The sequence below is a fragment of the Salvelinus alpinus genome, chromosome 21, assembly GCF_045679555.1.
Source record: "Salvelinus alpinus chromosome 21, SLU_Salpinus.1, whole genome shotgun sequence".
Lineage (NCBI taxonomy): Eukaryota > Metazoa > Chordata > Actinopteri > Salmoniformes > Salmonidae > Salvelinus > Salvelinus alpinus.
The window spans coordinates 8,764,753-8,790,469 of record NC_092106.1 but is presented as its reverse complement, the minus strand read 5'-3'; the positions used below and the strand labels follow the sequence as shown (position 1 = coordinate 8,790,469).

The following is a 25,717-nucleotide window of genomic DNA, read 5'->3' as shown; positions in this document are numbered from 1 at the left end:
GAGATGGGAATATGGATGTTACAGGCAGGGGGCCAGGAGGGGTTAGGGGGACATGGAGGATTGTGTGTGTGTGTGTGTGTGTGTTTGCTCTTGCGCACGTGTGTGATCATGGATGTGAGTGTGTGCTGAAATCTCCCTACCACATGCTGTCTATAATGGCTTTAACATAGGATAGTTATCATCCTCTCATGTAAGACTGTCTCCGAAGAGGCCGTACAAACATAAAGGCAATTAGGTAGTGATATCTGGAGTCAAATGATGGACAGAGAGAGGGAACGAAAGGAAGAGAAATAGAGAGTGCAGTCGACTTGATGTATGAAAGAAGAAAGAGACTGAGGAAAGCTGATACCGTCACAATCCTCTCCTGTTTTCAGCACAATGTTAATGTGTCTGAGAGGATATTAGCTGTCCTCAGCCACCGCATCCCTTCATTACCCACTCCCTCCATCGCTGACCTCCCAAATTCAATACAACCGTCAGTCCACACAGAGCTGGACTCATGTGTGCCTAATTGATCAAAAAAACGAATTCCGATTAATTTGCAGTGCCATAAACCAAAGGCCTCCATGTGCTTTTTGCATAATTACAGCAAATTGCTTCTCCCACGTGTCTTTTTTGTCTTAATCCATCCTCAGGGAAAGGCCGCAAGTTAATTAGGTACTAACAGGGCTCCTTCAACGGAGAATCACTCCACAGTCCAATGTTGAAGAGGGCCGTGGTGTAATATAAAAATCGAATCAATAGATTCATTTCTGTCTTTTAACAAATCTCTCCGTCCGTCCATTATAGGCTTGTGGAATAATCCACTGTGTGAGAGCCGTGAAGTGCTTCAACAGAGAGGTGGATGGAACTGAGCTCGCTGGCTAGTTTTGCCGTGGGGTAGGAAAAATAACCCCCCCCCTCTCCCCTTAAGACTTCTAATGCTGTACAGTACTCTCACTTCTAAATCTCTGTAATAACATTAGCTGGTGCTGCAACACTCATGGGGATGTTTTCTACTGCACCTCCTATAAAAAATAACGAGCCACTGAAGAGCGAATTTAAAGAAATCTTTGAAAGCTCAAGAGGAGAATATTGCCGTAGGAGAAGAAAGGGGTTCGCAGCTGACACTGGGGGAATTTAATGGCCGGCGATTTCTCTGGTTTTCACTTTGAGGAGAGAATTTTTTATTTTTTTATTCTTGATTCTTAGCAGAGACAAACAGAGGGCTGTAGTGACTGTGGGAGTGACCCCCCTTTCTTCTCTGTGTAAATCGGGATGTTTCAGGTGTTTTATGCTCTCTGCAACAGTCATTCTCTGAAATCTATGAAATGGAGGAGGCTCAGAAACCACTGTTCCCATAAGAACAGATTATTTTCATTCCTAAAGTTGGGGTGAAGAGTTCAACTCAACTGTGCCTCATTCAAAATCAGTTATCAAACACTGCCTTCTGGAACAGATTGCACTTCACTGGAGTAATGTGTTTACATCAGTGTAACTCTGCACTGGGATTCCTTTGGGTGCTATTGGAAATATTTAATATTTTCTCTCACTGAAGTTAATACCTCTATGGTCCACGGCTTACAAATAATCATAATCACTTAAAAGTCTGGACAGTATATTGGTATTTCTGATAGGCACAATACTGAATTACAAAAGCCAAACTTTTCAAAACCCTTCCATGACACTTACAGTACGAGTGAGGCATTACAGTACGAGTGAGGCATTACAGTACGAGTGAGGCATTACAGTGAGGCATTACAGTATGAGCGAGGCATTATAGTACGAGTGAGGCATTACAGTGAGGCATTACAGTACGAGTGAGGCATTATAGTACGAGTGAGGCATTATAGTACGAGTGAGGCATTACAGTGAGGCATTACAGTATGAGCGAGGCATTATAGTACGAGTGAGGCATTACAGTGAGGCATTACAGTACGAGCGAGGCATTACAGTAAGAGTGAGGCATTGCAACCTTCAGTCCATTATGCCATTGAATGCTTGGCCTTTGATACTTGAGAGTCAACCCACCTAATAAAACATCTGAATCTGATGTCAGAAAGGTCAATATTTAACTGGATCTCCATCTCAGTCCTATGGAGATGATTGACGGCAACAAGTTCTCTTCTTATAGGCTCTCCACTGCCAGACACATTACAGCTAATGGCTACTGCACAGTAAGGCTATACAGGTTGGTGTGGCAATAGATGTCTGCACATTGAGTCATTCCAACCCATTATCTTCAGAACTTCCTTGTCGTTTTCCCTGTGGGCATCATGTTCTAGTGTTTCTGAAGTTTGCTCTGTGACTTCTTTAGCGATGGGTTAAGTCCACTCACGTTGTCATCGGGCACTACATTCATTATCAACGTGATTCAGTGCCTCTCTAAACCAGGCTGTTAATGAGGATCAATTTGGAGGCTCGCAAACTGTCGACGAACAACAAGAGACCCACAGTATGCAATGCCACACGTGAAGACCACCTTTCACACAGAGATACCAGTCAGCTTTATAGGGATAGTTTCTATAAAATTAACCCCCCCCCCCCCCCCATAGAGATGCATGTCAGCTTATATGATCTTTTTGTAAAAGCATGCGGTTCCCAGCTCACCTGTATATGAGGATGTCGTCGGAGGAGCTGTTGTACTGGATCTGGTACATGCGGACCCCCGGGATGTGGTCCTGAGGGGGCCATCGGATGGTGGCCGAGGTCGAGCTCAGCTCCGACACACTGACCCTCTGATGGTCGGTGCGGGCGTGGCCCCCGCTGGCGTTGGACTTGATGGAGGTGGGGATGTCCGAGGGGCCAGGCTCGGGCTCCAGCTTGTGGTCAAAGTGTGGCGAGGGGTTAACCACCAGCTCCACGGGCGCCGTAGCCTCGCCGGCGGCGTTGGATGCGATGCATGTGAACTTCCCAGAGTCCTTCACAGTGGTGGTGAGGATGTCCAACGAGCCATTCTCATAGCAGATGGTGCGGGACGTGTTCCCAATCAGCTTCCCCTCGGGGCTGACCCAATGCGTGGAAGGTTCCGGGTCGCCCACTGACTTACAACGCAGGCTAACCTCCTGACCCTCCATCACAAACATCTTGGAGGTGTGCCGCGTGATCATGGGTGGCTCGCACACAAACTCCTCCTCGCGGATGGTCCAGAAATACTTGCCGGCGAGCTCTCGGGGGGAGGCGCAGGTCTCCAGGTCGTCTTCCCTGGTCAGCCTCCTCAGCCACACTAGCTCGCAGTTACAGTGCAGCGGGTTCCCACCGAAGCTCAGCACCAGGGATGTGAGTGGAGAACCCTTCAGCTTAGCGTACACTGGGATCCTCAGGAACAGGGGATCTGGAGGGATTTTCTTCAGCTTGTTGGAGGTCATGTCTAGACGCGCCAGCTTGTGCAGGTTGGAGAAGATGCCCTCGGGGACCATCTCTATGAGGTTGTGGTCCAGACTGAGGGTGTTGACACTGGCCAGCAGGCCGATGGTCTCCCAGGGGATGTTCACCAGGTTGTTGTAGGACAGGTCCAGGTCTTCCAGGGTCTCCAGGAAGTCCTGGAAGGCCCCCTCTGAGATGCTGTGCAGCTGGTTGTTGGCCAGGATCATGTGCCTGAGGTTGACCAGGCCCTGGAAGTGGGTGTCGTCAAGCATGGTGAGCCGGTTGGCGTCCAGTTGGAGGGCGTGCAGGTCCTGCAGGTCGGCGAAGGCATACGGCTTGATCTGGCTAATGGTATTGCGCGACAGTGTCAGGTGGATGAGGCTGCTCATGTTGGCAAAGTCACGGTGACGAAGGGTGGTGATGAAGTTGTCCATGAGGCGCAGCTCGGCCGTCTGCCGGTCAATGTTTGGCGGCACGAAGAGCAGGCCTGTCTTGGCGCAGAGAACAGTGTAGGAGGGCATGAGGTTCTGGCAGGTGCAGCGCTTGGGGCACAGCATGGTGGCGACGGGCCCAGCGAGGAGGGCCAGGCACAGGAGCAGGCGCTCCATGGCTAGGCTCCTGGAAGACAAGGGGAAAGGCTGTTAGCATACAACAACAACAACAATGAAAACAGCATTGAAAAAAACAACAAAAACAATGAAAACAACAACAACATTGTTACCATTGGGATGGATAGAAAGAACCTTTACGCTGATAGCTGTAAATATAAAATATTTGTCAAATGAAATGCTTACATTTTTTATCAGGAACCTGAAACCAGAAAATCTATTTAAATAAGGCAGATTTTTTCAAGAATAGATACAGGGCATTCCAAATTTTGTTGCATTACAGGCTTTATTAACTGATGAGGACAGAGGGCGCTGTTTTCACTTTGGGGGAAATTCGTGCCATATTTAAACGGCCTCGTACTCAATTCTTGCTCGTACAATATGCATATTATTATTACTATTGGATAGAAAACACTCTCTCGTTTCTAAAACCGTTTGAATTATATCTGTGAGTAAAACAGAACTCGTTTGGCAGCAAACTTCCTGACCAGGAAGTGGAAAGTCTGAAAACGATGCTCTGTTCTAGGGCCTGCCTATAAATGGGCATGATACGTATTAGTATACATGCACGTCATACACCTTCCACTAGATGTCAAGAGGCAGTGAGAGAAGAAATGGGGTGTTTATCTTGGTCTGAGGTGGAATGAATCCTCTTGGAATGACGTGTCACCCATTTCCTGTTTTCTGGAAAGCGCGAGGATGGACCTGGAATTGCCTTCTGGAAAGCTGTCGTTATAGGCGACTACTATCTCCGGCTTTGATTTTATTTGATACATGTCACAATATCATCATAAAGTATGTTTTTTCAATATAGTTTTATTAGATTATTGAAATTTATTCGGGACGTTAGGCGTGTTGCGTTGTCTGTGTTTGTTGACGATGGAGAGCTTCGCGCCACTTGGCGAGTGTGCTTGCTAATTCAAGAGGGACAAAGGACGTTCTAAAACCAAACAACGATTGTTCCCGACAAAGGACCTCTTGTACAACATTCTGATGGAAGCTCAACAAAAGTAGGACCCATTTTATGATGCTATTTCATATATCTGTCGAACTGTGTACTATTAGTTTTGCGCCCAGGTTTTGGGCACTATCTCGCCATAACGTAAGCCTTATGTCGTAATGAAGTTATTTTTAGAATTCTAACACTGCGATTGCATTAAGAACTAGTGTATCTATCATTTCCTATACAACATGTATTTTTTTGTAATGTTTATGAATAGTTATTTGGTCAGAATAGGTGAGAGTCTAATAGAAATATCCACACATTCTGGGAAAAAGATGCTACGTTAGCACAATGTATAACCACTGATTTCAGCTCTAAATATGCACATTTTCGAACAAAACATAAGTGTATGTATAACCTGATGTTATAGGACTGTCATCTGATGAAGGTTTATGAAGGTTAGTGAAAATTAATATCTTTTGCTGGTTTATTCGCTAACGCTAACGTGCCTATTGCTATCGCTAACGTGCCTTGATGAATGAATGCGGTTGTGTGGTAGGCTATTGTAGTAAGCTAATATAATGCTATATTGTGTTTTCGCTGTAAAACACTTAAAAAAATCGGAAATATTGGCTGGATTCACAAGATGTTTGTCTTTAATTTGCTGTACACCATGTATTTTTCAGAAATGTTTTATGATGAGTATTTAGGTATTTCACGTTGGTCTCTATAATTACTCTGGCTGCTTCGGTGCTATTTTTGATGGTAGCTGTGATTGTAGCTGCAATGTAAAACTGATTTATACCTCAAATATGCACATTTTTCGAACAAAACATAGATTTATTGTGTAACATGTTATAGGACTGTCATCTGATGAAGTTGTTTCTTGGTTAGTTTGGTTGGTTCTTGGTTAGTTTGGTTGGTTTCGTGCATGCTACCTGTGCTGTGAAAAATGTCTGTCCTTTTTTGTATTTGGTGGTGAGCTAACATAAATATATGTGGTGTTTTCGCTGTAAAACATTTTAAAAATCGGACATGTTGACTGGATTCACAAGATGCGTATCTTTCATTTGCTGTATTGGACTTGTTAATGTGTGAAAGTTAAATATTTCAAAAAAATATTTTTTGAATTTCGCGCTCTGCCTTTTCAGTGGAATGTGGGAGGAGTTCCGCTAGCGGAACGCTGGGGCTAGACAGGTTTAAAATGGATTATATTGTCCTCATCAATCTAGACACAATAGCCCATAATGACAAAGCAAAAACAGATTAAAAAAAAAAAAAAAATCAAATGAACAGTACCCGTCAACAGTTTGGACACACCTACTCATTCAAGGGTTTTTCTTTATTTTTACTATTTTGTACATTTTAGAATAATAGCGAAGACATCAAAACAATGAAATGACACATATGGAGTCATGTAGTAACCAAAAAAGTGTTAAACAAAACAAAATACATTTTATATTTGCGATTCTTCAAAGTAGCCACCCTTTGCCTTGATGACAGCTTGGAACACTCTTGGCATTCTGTCAACCAGCTTCATGAGGTAGTCACCTGGAATGCATTTCAATTAACCTCTCTAGGGTACGTGAGACGTTAGCGTCCTACCTCTTCAACAGCCAGTGAAACTGCTGGGCGCCAAATTCAAATACAGAAATACTCATTATAGAAATTCAGAAAACAAAACATATTTTACATAGGTTTAAAGATTAATTTCTTGTGAATCCAACCACGGTGTAAGATTTAAAAAATGCTTTACGGCGAAAGCATACCTTACGATTATTTGAGAACATAGCCCAGCAGACAAATCATTACAAACAGTAACCAGCCAAGTAGAAGAGTTACACAAGTCAGAAATAGAGATACAATTAATCCCTTACCTTTGATGATCTTCATATGGTTGCACTCAGCAGACATTAATTTACTCAATAAATGTTCCTTTTGTTCGATAAAGTCTCTTTATATCCAAAAACCTCCGTTTTGTTTGCGCGTTTTCTTCAGTTATCCACAGGCTCAAACGCAGTCAAAACAGGCAGACAAAAGAATCCAAATTGTATCCGTAAAGTTCATAGAAACATGTCAAACAATGTTTATATTCAATCCTCAGGTTGATTTTAGCCTAAATAATCGATAATATTTCAACCGGTCAATAACGTCGTCAATATAAAAGGTAAACAAGAAAGGCACTCTCTCGGTCTCGCACATGAAAAAGCTTTGTGACACTTTAGGGTCCAATCATTCAGACTGCTCTTACTTCCTTATTTTTCAGAATACAAGCCTGAAACAATTTCTAAACACTGTTGACATCTAGTGGAAGGCATAGGAACTGCAAGTTGAGTCCTAAGTCAATGGATACTGTATGGCATTGAATAGAAAACTACAAAACCACAAAAAAAACTACTTCCCAAATGGATTTTCTCAGGTTTTCACCTGCCAAATCAGTTCTGTTATACTCACAGACACTATTTTAACAATTTTGGAAACTTTAGAGTGTTTCCTATCCAAATCTACCAGTTATATGCATATGATATCTTCTGGGCCAGAGAAGCAGGCAGTTTAACCTCTAACGAGCCTCTACCCCGGGTCCGGGATCACCCCCCACCCCCCCACACACTGATTAGCATAGCTAGCATAGCTTCACAAGTAGATAGTAGCATCTAAATATCATTAAATCACAAGTCCAAGACACCAGATGAAAGATACAGATCTTGTGAATAAAGCCACCATTTCAGATTTTTAAAATGTTTTACAGGGAAGACAAAATATGTAAATCTATTAGCTAAACACGTTAGCAAAATACACCACTTTTCTAACTCCATCAGTTTCTTACTACTTCAGGTGCTATCACCAATTCGGCTAAACTAAGATATTGATAGCCACTAACCAAGAAAAAACCTCTTCAGATGACAGTCTGATAACATATTCATGGTATAGGATAGTTTTTGTTAGAGAAAAGTGCATATTTCAGGTAGAAATCACAGTTCTACATTGCAGCTGCAATCTGAAATAGCGTTGGAAGCAGCCGGAATAATTACTGAGACCGACGTCAATTACCAAAAGAATCATCCTAAAACACTTCAGAAAAATAGACAGCCTACAGCAATCGAAAGACACAGATCTTGTGAATCCAGAGAATATTTCAGATTTTCTAAGTGTTTTACAGCGAAAACACAATATAGCATTATATGAGCGTACCACAATAGCCAGAATCACAACCGCATTTACCAGCTGTAAATGTTAGCGATCGTAACAACCCAACAAAAGATATATAATTTGACTAACCTTGATATACTTCATCAGATGACAGACCTGTAACATCATATTACACAATGCATATAGCTTTTGTTCGAAAATGTGCATATTTAGCAGCACAAATCGTGGTTATACTATGTAATCACTACAAACATTGCATGTATTCTGGCCGGCGCCATTTTGGATTAGCGCCTATTCTTATAAAAATACTATTCATAAACTTGACTAAAAAATATAAGTTGGACAACAATCGAAAGATAAATTAGTTCTTAATGCAATCGCTATGTTAGATTTTTAAAATTAACGTTACTAGACATATAGTGTGCGTTGCAGCCAGACCAGTGCCTGCAAAAGTGGCGCGCAAACACTATGACATTTTTCCACATAAATACATAATAACATCATAAATAGTTCCTACTTTTGGACGAGCTTCCATCAGTATCTTGGGCAATGTGTCTTTTCTTCAAAAGAATAGTTGCTTTGTTGTAAAACGTCCTCTTCACCTTTGGAACTAGCTGCTACCATTAGCTATGTCGCACACACATGTCCAAATCCTCAAACTAGATACAAAGGAAATTCAGAAAAATAGCACTATACTCGCATAAACTGATATAAATCGGTTTCAAATAACATCGTTATGATGTTTCTAACACCTATATTTAATTAAATTACAGACGGATACATCTCTGGTCGATAACTGAGCGTTCCAAAATGTCATCCTGACTTCTTGCCAGGCGCCATGACGAACGAGACAAAGAAAGGTACTCTCGTTCCATCCGGCTTTATAACCTCGGACAGCTACGCAGACAGACCATTCCACTTCTCATTGGTTACTGACATCCAGGGGAAGGCGGGTGCAGTTCAATTCCAGCCATAGGATATACACAGGCTTTAAAACTGAACCCAGATCAGAGGATAATTCTCAGACCTTCGCAAGTCATGTCAGGATTTTTGCTGTAGAGGGAGTTCTGGGTCACCCACAGACATAATTCAAACGGTTTTAGAAACTAGACAGTGTTTTCTATCCAATATTAGTAAGGATATGCATATTGTACGATCAAGAATTGAGCAATAGGCCGTTTAATTTGGAGACCAAAATATGCTAATGCGGAACAGCACCCCCTATAGTTGCAAGAAGTTAACTTCTTATGGCTACAATCCTGCTACTGGGATCGATATGACAACAGCCAGTGAAAGTGCAGGGCGCCAAATTCAAACAACAGAAATCTCATAATTAAAATTCCTCAAACATACATGTGTCTTACATCATTTTAAAGGTAATCTTGTTGTTAATCCCACCAAAGTGTCCGATTTCAAATATGCTTTTCAGCGAAAGCACTACAAACGATTATGTTAGGTTACCACCAAACCACAATAAGCACAGCCATTTTTCCAGCGAAAGATAGCAGTCAGAAAAAGCAGAAATAGAGATAAAATGTATCACTAACCTTTGATTATCTTCATCAGATGACACTCATAGGACTTCATGTTACACAATACATGCATGTTTTGTTTGATAAAGTTCATATTTATAACAAAAAATCGGAGTTTACATTGACCGGTTACATTCACTAGTTCCAAAAACATCAAGTGATTTTGCATAGCCACATCGTTTCAACAGAAATACTCATCATAAATGTAGATGATAATACAAGTTATACACATGGAATTATAGATATACCTCTCCTTAATGCAACCGCTGTGTCAGATTTAAAAAAAACTTACGGAAAAAGCAAACCATGCAATAATCTGAGACGGAGCTCAGAACAATAGCCAAATTAGCCGCCATGTTGGGGTCAACAGAAACCAGAAAATACATGATAAATGTTTCCTTACCTTTGATGAACTTCATCAGAATGCAGTCCTAGGAATCCCAGGTCCACAATAAATGCTTGATTTGTTTGATAATGTTCGTTATTTATGTCCAATTAGCTACTTTGGTTAGCGCGTTTGGTAAACAATTCCAAAGTCACAAAGCGCGTCCACTATAACGTGACGAAAGGTCCAAAAGTTCCATAACAGTCAGTAGAAACATGTCAAACGATGTACTGAATCAATCATTAGAATGTTGTTAACATACATCTTGAATAACGTTCCAACCGGAGAATTAGATTGACTTCAGTTGAGCGATGGAACGGAGATGCCTATCACGTGAACGCGTGTGGTCAAAGCGTGGTCAGCTCGTGGCAGTGGTGACTAATTCCTGTCTCCTTCGGCCCCCCTTCACATTAGAGTCATCAGACAAAGTTCTATTGACTGTTGACATCTAGTGGAAGCCGTAGGAAGTGAAAACTCATCAATATCTCGCTGTAATTTCAATGAGAGCTTGGTTGAAAATCTAGCACCCTCAGAAAAAATCCAAACAGGAAGTGGAACTTCTCAGGTTTTTGCCTGCCATATGAGTTCTGTTATACTCACAGTCATAATTCAAACCGTTTTAGAAACTTCAGAGTGTTTTCTATCCAATACTACTAATAATATGCAAATATTAGCAACTATGACTGAGGAGCAGGCCATTTCCTCTGGGCACCTCTGTGCACCTTTCATCCAAGCTACTCAATACTGCCCCTGCAGCCATAAGAAGTTAACTGCACCTCAGATTGCAGCCCAAATAAATGCTTCACAGAGTTCAAGTAACAGACACATCTCAACATCAACTACTCAGAGGAGACTGTGTGAATCAGGCCTTCGTGGTCGAATTTATACAAAGAAACCACTACTAAAGGACAACAATAGGAAGAAGAGACTTGCCTGGGCCAAGAAACACGAGCAATGGACATTAGACTGGTGAAAATTTGTCCTTTGGTCTGATGTGTCCACATTTGAGATTTTTGGCTCCAACAGCCATGTCTTTGTGAGACTAACGGTAGCTAAACGGATGATCTCTGCATGTGTGGTTCCCATCGTGAAGCATGGAGGAGGAGGTGTGATGGTGTATGGATGCCTGCTGGTGACACTATCAGTGATTTATTTAGAATTCAAGGCACACTTAACCAGCATGGCTACCGCAGCATTCTGCAGTGATATGCCATCCTATCTGGTTTACACTTAGTCCCACAATCATTTGTTTTTCAACAGGACAATGATCTAACACACCTCCAGGCTGTGTACGGGCTATTTGACCAAGGAGGAGAGTGATGGAGTGCTGCATCAGATGCCCTGGCCTCCACAATCACCCGACCTCAACCCAATTGAGATGGTTTGGGATGAGTTGGAGCAGAGTGAAGGAAAAGCAGAGTGAAGGAGAAGCAGCCAACAAGTGCTCAGCATATGTGGGAACTCCTTCAAGACTGTTGGAAAAGCATTCCAGATGAAGCTGGTTGAGAGAATGCCAAGAGTGTGCAAAAAGCTGTCATCAAGGCAAAGGGTGGCTACTTTGAAGAATCTCAATTAAAACAAAATATTTGTATATGTTGAGCACTTTTTGGATTACTACATGACTCCATATATGTTCTTTCATAGTGTTGATGTCTTCACTATAATTCTACAATGTAGAAAATAGTAAAAAAAAATAAAGAAAAACCCTTGAATGAGTAGGTGTGTCCAAACTTTTGACTAGTACTGTATATTAAAGCCCCCCGTAAATATCACAATTACCTAAGTAATCAGACCCTTTACTCAGTACTTCATTGAAGTACCTTTGGCAGCGATTACAGCCTCAAGTCTTCTTGGGTATGACACTACAAGCTTGGCACACCTGTGTTTGGGGAGTTTCTGACATTATTCTCTGCAGCTCCTCTCAAGCTCTTGTCAGGTTGAATGGGGAGCGTGTGTAGATTGATGAGGAAAACATTTATTTAATCCATTTTAGAATAAGGATGTAACGTAACAAAATGTGGAAAAAGGTAAGGGTTCTGAATACTTTCCGAATGCACTGTACCTAGTCCATTCCCAGACCTGTTCCCTAAAGGTGCGCTTGGATATGGAAACATGCACGCTTTACTACAGTTTAGTCAGAATGTCATGATATGAATTTGTTGCAGGTTCGACAAGATAACGGGGATATCTGTGGAGGCTACAGAAAGAGAAGATATCAATGCTGCTCCCTTGACACCGCACTTCATTCCACCGCACCCCACCACTTCAAACCATTGATATCTGACACCTCATCTGTCTATAACACACACTCAAATAGAATTTCACAAGGCAATCCATTATGTAAATATTCAGAAATGCTCCAGAATAGCTAATGGATATCTGTTACGAGATCCTTTGTTTATTGTTTGTGCACACCATTCCATTCTCATAACGTTTACATAGAAATGCATGAACGTAATTATTTCCCACTGCCAGGGAGCCCACTCTGAATATCAATGCTCTAACTGCAGGGATATGAAAGAGATGGACCTCAAGCGGGGAAGAGGTGGGAGAAGGTGGAGAAAACATGGATGTGTAGTTACGGCTCTCTGCCAGGTGGGGGCGATGTCGAGCCACACAGGTGGTATATCAGTAGGGACTGAGAGAGGGGCGCTGCTCTCTGCTCTGCTAAGGCGAGCCATATATCAGAGGCAGAGAAAAAGACAGTGCAGTGTCTCAGTGACACGCCCAGGTAGGGCTGAGCTCCCTGCTCTCCATTATAGGGAGGATGAGAAGTCACAGCACCCCCGGAGAGAGAGCCATTACCTCTCGACAACTAAGAAAAACGCAATGGGAAAAGGTACCGCTGTCAATGGTGGACTATTTCATGCAGGCGCATTAGCTGTAGGCCTATCAGTGGAGGCTCCTGAGGGGGCTAATAATAATGGCTGGAATGGAGTCAATGGAGTGGTATCAACCACATGGAAACCACGTGTTTGATGTGTTTGATACCATTCCATTGACTCCATTCCAGCCATTATTATGATCCGTCCTCCCTGCAGAAGCTTCAACTGAGGACTAGGTACTCGACTTAACAGTAAAGTATGATTGAGTCATGGCATTCATATTAATGAGTAGTCAAGTGCAATTTACATACAGTACCTACACAGCACATTCTTCAGTGTTAAATCAACACTGAGCGTGTTAAATTTAATACGGGTCCGGTGTCTATACAGGTCCACGCTTAAATTAACACACTGCTTAGTGTAAAGCCTTATTTGCATATTTCCCAGAGTGCCTTTTGAGTGAATTGTAGAGTTACCACCCATGACTATTTGTTAGTGACAGAGACATGGTTGTTGCATTCATCCTTTTTTCAATCACGTGGCCTTCACCAAGTGGGATCCTATGCGAATACAGTAGATTATCATTCAAATTAATTTTGTTAACACAATAGATAAAGCCTTATTTTGAGGGCCTAGTTGCTAAACTAGTTTAGACATATGCACTGGTGGCCAGGGAGGGTCTGGCTGACTTCTTTACAATACAATACAATACAATATCCTTTGTCCATTAGTTCCAGTGAACAACAAAAGGTGTCTTCTGCTCCATTCTCACTCCTTTACTGGGTATATACACTGAGTGTACAAAACATTAGGAACCCTAACCCTTCCTATTATTGAGTTGCACCCGTTTTTGCCCTCAGAACAGCCTCAATTCGTCGGGGCACGGCGTCGAAAGCGTTCCACAGGGAGGCTGGCCCACGTTGACTCCATTGCCTCTCACATTTGTGCTAAGTTGGCTGGATGTCCTTTGGTTGGTGGACCATTCTTGATACACACGGGAAAACTGTTGAGAGTTAAAAGCCCAGCAGCGTTGCAGTTCTTGACACAAACCGGTGCGCCTGGCATCTACGACCATAACCCGTTCAAAGGCACTTAAATATTTGTCTTGCCAATTCACTCTCTGAATGGCATACATACACAATCCATGTCTCAATTGCTTAAAAGTCCTTCTTTAACCTGTCTCCTCCCCTTCACTGATTTCAATTAATTTGACAAGTGACATCAATAAGGGATCATATAGTAGCTTTCACCTGGATTCAACTGGTCAGTCGATGTCATGGTGTTTTGTACACTCAGTGTATAGATAACCTTTTTTTAGTGAGGTTCTTTAATCTCCTCCAAAGAACCAAAAAGTTTCAATTTTTTTCTCCGAGTGTATAGACTTTCTTTTTATACAAACATTCAAAACATAGCCTACAGTGCGAAACTTGAAAGAACTTGTGGTCGTCAGAGTCAAACGAAATGATACAGTGTATCACAATGTATCACGTGTGCGTGCACCAGCGTGCTCGGTAATTCCAAAATGAAATATTTAGGGTCATATGACGATCTGCTCTACCGTTCCTCCCCTTCACACCAGAGCTGCCAAGAAGGTTGCTATAAGACGTAATTGGGAAAATAATGGAGCCGTGACAAAAAAAATTGCTTCCCACTACCATGAGATGTATATATTTAATGTATTACATGAATGGTGATTACAGCCCTCCCGAAAATACATTTAAATCGTGTTTTAATTAGATTTTGTCCCACCCTGCTCCGTGTATTCAATGTATTCCATTTTAAATCTGGCTCCCAGCGCAACTTTACTTCCGGGCCATTATGATGACTCTGGCAGCTCCTTCTCTGTACGTTCCTAGCTGCAACCTGCATTCAGAATGACTACCGGGATGGGAAGACTAAGGTATGAGACTACCTAAATCATCAAAACTGGATCAAAATTGTACAATAAGTCTAAGTAACAGATTGGATTAGTTTAGAAAAATGTATCTTACTTATATTTGAGTTGCATAAGATGCATTAATCTATCAATGTACATGCAAAAACTGAGACATTGAAACAAACAATGCTAAAAATTCTATCTACAATAGAGCATGCTGGGAAATATGATAGATGGGTGTGGGTTTTGGTTTAACACTGGGGGTCTTTTACACCAATGAGTGATAATAGAACACCTGAATCAACACTAGAAATGTTACATTGAAAAAATCAACAGTAGGTAACACTGTCCAATTTGTTGTGTACTAAGTCGATTCTGTCGCAGCGTGCATCTACAGTAAGTGTCCTTAAAAATGCACACAGTAGCACAGCACGTGTAGTTTGTTAATAGTACATGGAATCCATCATTATTTAGTCTCTTGACGTTCTGGTTGGCTCTTATTGTAAGTACAGGTATTGTTTGTGGGGAAATAGCTTAGCATTAGTGGTTTCATTTTTTCATGGGATTTCAATACTTTAATGATGTTGCTATTTGTGAATTACATAAGATGGCATAATTTTTTGTAAAACTGTATCAGCTCAGTACGTCTGGGCAGAGACAAGCAAAGATAGACGTGATTCTCATATGGTACATATTGTTTCAATCCATTCTCCAGCACTGGAACACACAGTATTGAGCAGCGCCATCAATATTTTAGTGAAGGAATAGTTGAGTGCTTGACAGAGGGAGCAGAGTGGGTAACCTCTTGCCCTGTTAGGCATTTAATAAGAGACTAATACGGTCAAGGGTAAATATACAGTATAGAATCTGTCAAATGGATGTCTTACAATCACTGCATTATGTAAGGATCAAGCTGTTCATGACATGTTTCTACTGCACATTTCTTGGGCGGCAGGTAGCTTCGTGGTTAGAGCGTTGGGCCGGTAGCTAAGAGGTTGCTAGATCAAATCCCCGAGCTGACCAGGTAAAAATCTGTCATTTTGCCCCTGAACAAGGCAGGTAACCCACTGTTCCTAGGCAGTCATTGTAAATAAGAATTTGTTCTGACTTGCCTAGTTAAATAAAGGTTAAATAAAATAAAATTCACTATGTAAGGAGGACTGGTAATACATGCCGACTGATAAAGATGAACATGAAAAGGTGGTTAAAAGGGGATGATAGTGTATGAATACAGAGTACAGAGACTCATCACCCGCAGTCATTGTTGTTAACAGTGGGATTTCCATTTCAATGAAAATAAGAAAGGAGAGATTGTCAGAACATGAAGTGGAGTGGTGGGTGGAAGATTGACAGTTAATAGAAGTGTTCTGACAATCTAACAGCAACAGCTGGTTAGAGGACATCCTGCTGTTCAAACGGGCTTCCTTTTTCATCAACACTAATCAACACAATCTCAAAGAAGAGGAAGGGATGGTGCGTGCACGTGTGTGTGCACAAATGAAAACCGGAGAGAGGGAGTAAGGAGCAATAAGATAGAGAGAATCCGAGTGAGTGAGAAAGAAAGAGAGAGTGGGATAAAGAGAGACAAAGAGACAGCTAAAAGGAGGCAGACAGCTAAAAGAGAGTGAGATGAAACGAGTGGAGCGAAAGCAGACACCTCCACCATCCACTCCACTTCTCAGCACAATATAACATGTCTGAGGGTGTATTAGCCATCCACAGCCCTAGATCTTCCCTCCTCCAAAGAGAAAGGGAGAGATGGAGAAATCGCTCATGCCCCCCCCCCCCGACCTAAAAGCATCCCTCACCCAGTGCCTGATGGAAAAGAGGGCAAGCGGTCCACAAAAACAAAGGCAAAGCGCTTTCCCTGGGCTCAGCGTGTGGGTACAATCACCTCTGTGATCAGCATTGTAAATATGAGTAAGTAGGGCAGCTGTACTTGAACAACAAGGGCCTGCAGCCCGCGGTGTTCTCTCCCTGTCCCCCTGGGACACAGACTGCTGTCACGGGGGCTTACCGGAGCTACCGGAGCAGACGAGTCACTGAGCCTTGCTTAACCAACCAACGCTCTCACTGAATGCCTCTGCTTGCCTGCCTGCCTGGCATGCAAAGGGCGGGCGGGGGTCACGTCCATACACAACCCTCATGGCACACACACACACACACACACACACACACACACACACACACACACACACACACACACACACACACACACACACACACACCCCCCCCCCCCCCCCACAGCCAGCGCCTGTGACACAAATCAGCTGTGTTATCTGGACATCATCAGCGGGAGAGTCATTTGCATGCTATCCCCTAACGACAGGGAAAGTGATCAAGAGGATCAAGCTGATTGGTCAATACTACAGTAGAGTTTGGCTGGGGAGGGTCATAAAGGTCCCCGCTCCATGACTTAATTACCTGGCTTACTAGGGAAAGCTGGGGAGAGAAACTGTGACTAATTGTAGCCTGATGCCTTTAAAGAGGAAATGGGGAGGGTAATGTTCTTGCTGTGCTGGCAGGCCAATTGGTTTTTACTGTAACAGGCGTTCTCTAAAGCTCCTGCCATTTCTGTGTGTTTTTTTTTTGTCCATGGAGATTTGAATTGCGGAGATATAAAAAAAGACCTATTATTAATTTTGACATGGTATTTATTGGTGATGCATGGCAGCTGCGACAGCCGTCGCCATGTATTTGTTAATCATTATTAAAGGTTTGAGCCACTCTTGCATAGTCATTTCCACACGCTATGCGGCCTGAATGGAAGTCCACCTGGACCGAATGGAATGTCCTAGGCATTTTATAATCATCACTTTCCATTGTGCGCGACTAACCTGTAATTGCTAAGTGCAAATTGAAAGCGAGATATTAATGAATGGAGAGCATACCTATTTTTTTTGTTAATGGGAAACATTTGCTTTTGTTGTTTTGTTTCTTCCTCCTTGCTGTTGGCCGTAAATGTAATTGCCCATTTTGTTTTGCATAAGCATCCCTTCCATGGGATTGTGCGTGGCGGAGTAATTTTTGTTCCATTTCATCTTGAAAACATTTTCTGTGCGAACATGGTGGCCGGCACAGTGGTTGAACTCTCCCAAGGGGCTTGTTCAGTGGGACAGATGTTACATTACTGGAATCTATGTCCTCTGCAAGCTCACCGGAGACTTCTTAAGAAACCTATTAAGTAAACAATGGTTATGCTGGAGGTTATAGTGGGTGTACCGTGTACGTGGAAAACACTTCTAATAACCATCTCCAATACACTTCAATACATTGGATAGTGGATGAGCATGTATCTTATACTTACATAATCCTACACATTTACTATAGTCAAAACATCTTCATTTAAGACAACCATCCACCCACACACATACATACTGTACAATAGATCTATACGTCTTTACCATAAACACTAAGACATACATGTACATCCTGCATGGTAACATTGCACTTGAACTTTGAACTCCTTCATGCAAACATGAATTGAACATTCAAGGGTTGCAAAGCTACCGGTAATTTACCAAAGTTACCGGAATCTTCTGCAATTTTGATAATTAACAGAAACTCTATGGCATCTATGGTAACTTTTAAAGTTATACTTGAATAAAATAAAAACAAATGTATTCATATATAGCTCACATTTTTATATCTGTGTCCATATTGTCATTGTGTTTCTAGTAGATAGATAATATGGTTCAAGAGAAAATGGCCTAATTAGTGGAAATCAACAATTACATAATTTTCAATTTACTCCGCAAGTTTTCCAATTAGTTTTCCAAACCACCAGTTTGATGCCAAAACATTGAAAACAAATAACTATTGACATAGTAAAATAAAAGTGTGTAAAAAATATCTACACTGAGTTTACAAAACATTAGGAACATGAAATAGACTGGCCAGGTGAATCCAGGTGAAAGCTTATTGATGTTACCTGTTAAATCCACTTCAATTAGTGTAGATGAAGGGGAGAAGACAGGTTAAACAATGATTTTTAAGCCTTGAGACAATTGAGACATGGATTGTGTATGTGTGACATTCAGAGGGTGAATGGGCAAGACAAAATATTTAAGTGCCTTTGAACGGGGTATGATAGTAGGTGCCAGGCCCCCCGGTTTGAGTGTGTCAAGAACTGCAACTCTGGTGGGTTTTTCATGCTCAACAGTTTTATCGTTTGTATCAAGAATGGTCCACCACCCAAAGGACATCCATCCAACTTAACACAACTGTGAAAAGCATTGGAGTCAAAGCGTTCGACACCTTGTAGAGTCCATGCCTCGACGAATTGAGGTTGTTCTGAGGGCAAAGAGGGGTGCAACTCAGTATGTTTTGTAGACTCAGTGTATAAAGGATATTTCATGCTGAAACACTCATATTAAACCCCAATGGTATTCAACAAGTTGATGGTTTATATTTAGGATAATGTTTTACAGCTTTGTCATTCTATTTCATTATTTCATTAGTGCATGTGATAAGGCCACACAGAGGGCAAGAGATAATTGCAGATACCTGTGCTAATCTGAGGTACCCAAAACGGCCATTACATGTTATCTTACACAATTCAAAATAAAACTTGAAAGTTACCAAAATTCTGGTAGTTTACTGGTAAACGTAAAACGTTTCCAGTAATATACCCTCCCTCTGCAACCCTATACCAATCACACATCTCTACACACACAAACACTCACGCAACCAGGCAGCATTACAACAACGTTCAGGGAACACAGTGCTCTATTGGGCCTGTCGTGTTTGACTTCCAATGCAGTGATGGGGGATTTCACCTCCACAGCACCATAAATTAACAGAGCAGCGAGTTCCTGCCCTGCAACACATAACCAGGCAGAGCAGACGCTATAACACAGGCCATTCTGTAGCAGATCTCCTCCACATAACACATACAACGGGAGGTGCTAGGTGGTGGCGGATGGTAGCCAGGCGACATGTCTGACAGCACACGAGAGAGTGCCAACTAGTTGACAGAAACTTCAACCCTGTCTCCCTTTAAGACAATGGCAAGATCGCTGGCGGAGTGCCTCTGTCACTCTGATTACGCAAGCAGGCAAATGCACCCCACCTCCTCTCTCCTTTCCTCGCTCCATCCATCCCCCAGCCTTCACTCCCATCACGGGACACCCTCCACTCCCGAATCAGATTGGCAACTGTTGGCGATGGTTAATAGGATTGTGTTGCTGAGGTGAAGCAGCAACATGGCAATCCACTCCCAGCGCCAAAACAGTTAATGACAGTTAGAGCTCGTAATTAGCCCATGATCCCTCTGTCATACATTTTAACAGCATTGGCCTTTCCCTAAGTAAGCTGTAGATACGCCCGCTCCCTCCCTCTAGCTCCCTTCATCTCTCTCCATTTCCCTCACTCCATCTCCCGCCCCTCTGCCTGTCCTCTATCCTGACTGTCAAAGCGACATGATGTATTCAGGGGGCGAACTGCAGGGCTGTGGCACAAACTAATGCAAATACATACAGGCAAGCAGGCACACACGTACCAGTATGCACCCATGCACATACACACTAACTACAGCCAGACAAAGCCACCATGACAGTGGCTGCGAGCTGCTCTGTCTCTTGTGACATTAAAGGCTGTCAAAGTTTACACATGTTAACTAGGGCTGGGAATTGCCAGGGACCTCACACTATATGACGATACTTAGGTGCCGATACAATATGTATTGCGATTCTCACAGTTCTCCCGATTCTATATGTACTGAGATTCGATACTGTGATTTTTTTTCAATTCGATGTTCCAAACATATCGCTCACCATATGTCTGCTTCAGAGGGACAAGAGAGAGCCATGAGAAAACAAGTTTGATCAGTCCTGGGAATAAAAGTGCTGAAAACAAATTGTATCCCTATTTAAAAAGAAGATGGAGAAACAGCTATGAATGGAAAATACTGGAGTTTTGGTGCAGGTACAGCCAACTAGCCCAAAAATAATACTGCGATATTGTCAAAACGATACGATATATCGTCAAAAATAACATCCCGATATGTAACTGAATAGATTCCCCCCCATCACTAATGTTAACAGCAAAGTGCCTCCCACCCATTAGAAACCAAACTCCAGGCTCTCTCAAACAAGTCTTCTCCTAAACATTAGCCTCCTTTTCAAAGACGAGCTGTTCAAAGACGTTGGCCAGAAGAACCCTCTACACTCTTCTTAGCTGTGTCGACCTCCGCTGCGGTGACGCAGGACTTGCTGTTGTTGTTGTTGATGGGATAGTTGTGGTGAGGACTGGAGACCTGATGTGCTCATGGAGACGAGGCTCTGCCTCCAGGACAAAGGCAGCCGGGGTTGTAGTCGACACCCGCCTGGCATGAAATAACAGAGTTGCACGTCTATCTCTACTGGGCTATGATTACTGCTACCAATTATGACACTATATAATGGTGGTAAGATAATAACGCATTGGTAAAAATCAATCCTCAAATCTTGAACTACACAACATTGCATTGAGCTGTATTTCATCTCATGCATCATCATTCTGTAGCAGTGTGAGCATATTCTGTACAGGTTGGCAGGCAGTCTTTGCCGGAACACTCACCAATCATCAGTTATGGAAGTCAACAGGAAGGGGATTGGATTAATACTCTGGGAATGTGGCCATGACAGCTGGGTGGACACCCTGGCTCACTAAAGAAGTGCCATGGGATCTTTATGACCCCAGAATATATCAGGACATTGGTTTTGAAGGCACATCCGTCCCAGCTATGATGCCCTTCCAGCACTGTGTCTGTACAACTGCAATGAGGCTTTGGATCTTCCATAGGAATCTCCCATACTGGCCCACTGAGACACATTCCCAAAGGTGTCTCCTATCCAAGCACTAGCCAAACCTCACCCTACTTAACTTTTGACTTTGTCTGACAGTGACATGCTGTTTGTGATGAATGCTACAAGGGTTTAAGTGCTTTTGTTATGGTGTGAGGTTTGTCCCATTTTCTGAGTGCACATCTTCTAAATCCGCGGGGTATGGCCTAGCCTGCTGCCTGACAGAAAATAAGTTAGGATGTGAAACCGGGGCAGCTGGAAATATCACCTCTTAAGAGGCAACAGCGAGAGTCTACTGTCAGCATTATTTTCATCATGGTGCAGAGGTTTTTGCTCAGCAGTTTTGGCAGTGAACTTACGGACGAGCGCCCCTCAGCCAGGAAGAGGACAGCTGCTACATGTTGACATCCTGTACTACCTTCAAAGGCTACTGCTGCGCTGTGGTTCGTATAGACGGTAATGCTAATGTGTGGCTAGCCTTGGAGTCAATCAGACTCGAGAAGCTCAGCTCAAAAAGTCACAGCTGAGACGGAAGCGAGGGAGCTGCCATCTCACACCCCCTCCGTCTCCCTACCTGTCTCCCTCGCTCTGCCTTGGAAGACATTACACATCCCTTTCTATTCCCGTCCTAAATTGAAGAAAAAGTCTCAGTCTCAGTCTTTTCTTGTAGGATCACTTCTTTTCAACTATATGAAACGTAATTTATGCAGAACATTTGGAGAAAGTATGACAAGAACAGAATAATCGGGTAGTTATACTTTACTGTTTGCTTACGAGATTGAGGTTTAGGTACACAGGCGATTAGAGTGGGCAAGTTTTATTTCTGGACCAGTTCGAGATGTGTGCTCTGGAAGGTTTGGGTTAGAAGCAGGGCTGGTTAAGCTGGTCCTGGACCTGCTCCATTGCAGTCTGCTGAGCTTTCTAGTCTTACTGATAATAGACTGAGGTGACTCAGAGCCCAGTCAATTTGTGTCTGCCTCCCCACACTGCTCAACGCCAGGGAGAGCATTACATCTCCACCCACACACTCAGCCGAACCAACACTCTAGCTTATGAAAACAAACACTACACACACACACACACACACACACACACACACACACACACACACACACACACACACACACACACACACACACACACACACACACACACACACACACACACACACACACACACACACACACACCATAGGAATCTCACCTTTCTTTGAAGAGGTGTGTGCTTAGACTCAAAGTAAAGCTCAAGAGGCTCTCGTAGATGGAAAAATGTAGGATATCGGCCAACCTTCGGCAGCCTTCAGACTATAAGCGTCATTATTTTCCCAGCCGTTCTATGATATTGTGCGGGGGAGGATAGGATAGCACAATGATTTGGATATGCCCACTACTGGGCGTCAAAGTGTAAACAAGAACAACCAGCATTCCAGCAGGGACACCTTCTGCTCTGTGCTCCTTAATGAAATGGTCTCATGCGCCATGCTTACCCATGGTAGCGGATTGATATGTACAAATGACAATGAAACAACAGGAATGCGACCCACGTAGGGAAGTTATCATCATCAAGAAAAATGAACAAACTTCTCCTCTATTGAGAATACCTCATAGCAGGGGTTGATTTTTGAGAGTTTTGTATGAAGCATTCAGCCGACAAATTGTGTTGTAAAAAAGTTCTCTAAAATTCCAATTGTATTGTTTGAAGGCTTGCAATCGAACAAAGGACCGTCAATGCCAGCATGACGTGAATATCAGCCACGAGACTGAATGCCAGCATGACGTGAATATCAGCCACGAGACTGAATGCCAGCATGTTGGAGATACAGCATGTACTGTGTGTATGTACTTGTACTTCAGCCCAGTGGGTTCCATGACTGGTGAACGGATTAAAACATCTCTAAGCGGATGAGCAGAGGATTATCAGCCCACTGACATGTTAGCTGCCATTATCACTCCATAGCTGTAGCTACATGATCAAATTAGTCTCTTTCTCATATTCTCAATAAACAAAAGTTAGCAACCATTGAACATTGGTGGTATTTTGTAATAACAGTTACATTTTTACAGTAGCAATGCTCTGTGGATTCTCTTTCCAGTGACTACACGTTGCACAAAAATTATTCCAGAATGTATTGTACATAACATGTTTATACTGCAGGATGTTACGCAAAGTGAAGCAACTTCATCATGCCAATGTTCAGTTCATCGCAGGTTCCTTTTCTCACATAATTCCAGCTAGTTAGGCTTCTTCACACATTAATTATGCATTCATGACCACACACTGATTCTCCACACAATTTCCCCATGCAGTCCTCAGAGCATGTGTCCGAGGTATACAGTATGTGGCCTTCCTGGCAAATGTTTGGTGAGTGCCTCTCTACAGAGCCCCTGGACAGTACTAGAGAGACTCTTTACGCTCCTTTGATGCTGGATCATGGAGATGATAGAACCACAATAGTGATGGAGACACTTGAGATCGGCAAATCTTTTCCTAGTACACTAGGACCTCATCTGGGATAAGTGAAGAGTCGATGCCACAGGGGTTTCTCCCCGGCAGGCAAGGCAGCGGCAGGGATCTCCCTAACGCATTATGCACCAGAAGTGGCCCTCCATATTTGCCGTAGATTCTCAGAGAATTACTTCTATTTATCATCCGCCACCCAGGGAGAAGCTTGGCAGCTATAAAGCACAGAGCGGCTTGCAGGTGGGAAAATTCCCCAGTAGTACAGTTGCTACTGTGTGTAAAGTACGGTGCACTACATCCGGAGGATGTGTAGAAGTGTTAGCGGTAGTAAAAATTTCCACTGGGCGTGTTTCTCGAGACATGACAGCGTGTAGGTAGAGGAACATATGGATGCGGAAAAAACAACAGCATGACGCGGAGGCTTTGACCTTGGCGAGGCAGGCTGGTGCTGCTGCAGGAGGCCCACATTGCTGACAGGTGCCACACAGCCAGGTACAACGCCTTGTTTCGCTTTCCCCGCACTCACGCACACGTTCAGAACACATACTGTATGTCCCAATCAGGTATGATACACTACATGGGCTGCATTCCAAACTTGGATCCTGTATTAACATACTCCTTAGACAACGGTCTATCTTTGATTGATGGGAAAACAGAAAAGAGTGGGACCTTAATAGCTCATTTGTTATGCAAAGGCCCATCCCTGAATTTCAACTTCATGTATATGAGAGCATTCTACAGCCAGTCACGTAGACTTCAAACATACTGAAGGAGACACAGCTTGTCTTGCTGAATCTGATTCATTTGGCAATCACAGCGATACAGTGCCTTCAGAAAGTATTCACACCCCTGAACTTTTTCCACATTTGTTGTGTTACAAAGTAGGATTACAATGGATTTAATTGTCAACAAATTAGAAAAAATATTCAAAGTGTTAGTCAATACATTTTAGAATCACCTTTGGCAGTGATTACGGCTGTGAGTCTTTCTGGATAAGTCTCTAAGAGCTTTTCACACCTGGAATGTGCAACATTTGCCCATTATTATATTCAAAATTCTGTCAAATTGGTTGTTGATCATTGCTAGATAACCATTTCATGCCTGGTCATAGTTTTTCAAGCAGATTTAAGTAAAAACTATAACTCAGCCACTCAGAAACATTCACTGTCTTCTTGGTAAGCAACTCCAGTGTAGATTTGGCCTCGTGTTTTTGGTTATTGTCCTGCTAAAAGGTGAATTAATCTCCCAGTGTCTGGTGAAAAGCAGACTGAAACAGGTTTTCCTAAATTTGTTTGCCTGTGCTTAGCGCGGTAACATTTATTTTTTATCCCCAAAAACTCCCCAGTTCTTAACGATTAGAAGTATACCCATAACATGATGCAGCCACCACTATGCTTGAAAATATGGAGAGTGGTACTCAGTAATGTGTTGAATTGGATTTGCCCAAACATAACACTTTGTATTCAGGACATCCTCAGTTTTCTCCTATCACAGCCACTAAACTCTAACTGTTTTAAAGTCACCATTGACGTCATGGTGAAATCCCTGAGAGATTTCCTTCCTCTCCGGCAACTGAGTTAGAAAGGACGCCTGTATTTTTGTAGGTACTGGGAGTATTGATACAAAGCGTAATTAATAACTTCACCGTGCTCAAAGGGATATTCAATGTCTCCTTTTTTTAACCCATCTGCCAATAGGTGCCCTTCTTTGTGAGGAATTGGAAAATCTCCCTTGTCTTTGTGGTTGAATCTGTGTTTGAAATTCACTGCTAGAGTGAGGGACCTTACAGATAATTGTATGTGTGGGCT

General features: G+C 42.7%; 1 protein-coding gene across 1 annotated transcript in view; it reads right to left on the bottom strand.

The window, feature by feature from the left end:
* LOC139547737 (leucine-rich repeat and fibronectin type III domain-containing protein 1-like protein) overlaps positions 1 to 25,717 on the bottom strand; it is a 142,528-nt gene that overhangs the window by 8,353 nt on the left and 108,458 nt on the right. Inside the window, exon 3 of the mRNA XM_071356768.1 lies at positions 2,590 to 3,963. Coding sequence (XP_071212869.1) covers positions 2,590 to 3,963 — 1,374 coding nt within the window. The remainder of the gene's footprint in view (positions 1 to 2,589; positions 3,964 to 25,717) is intronic.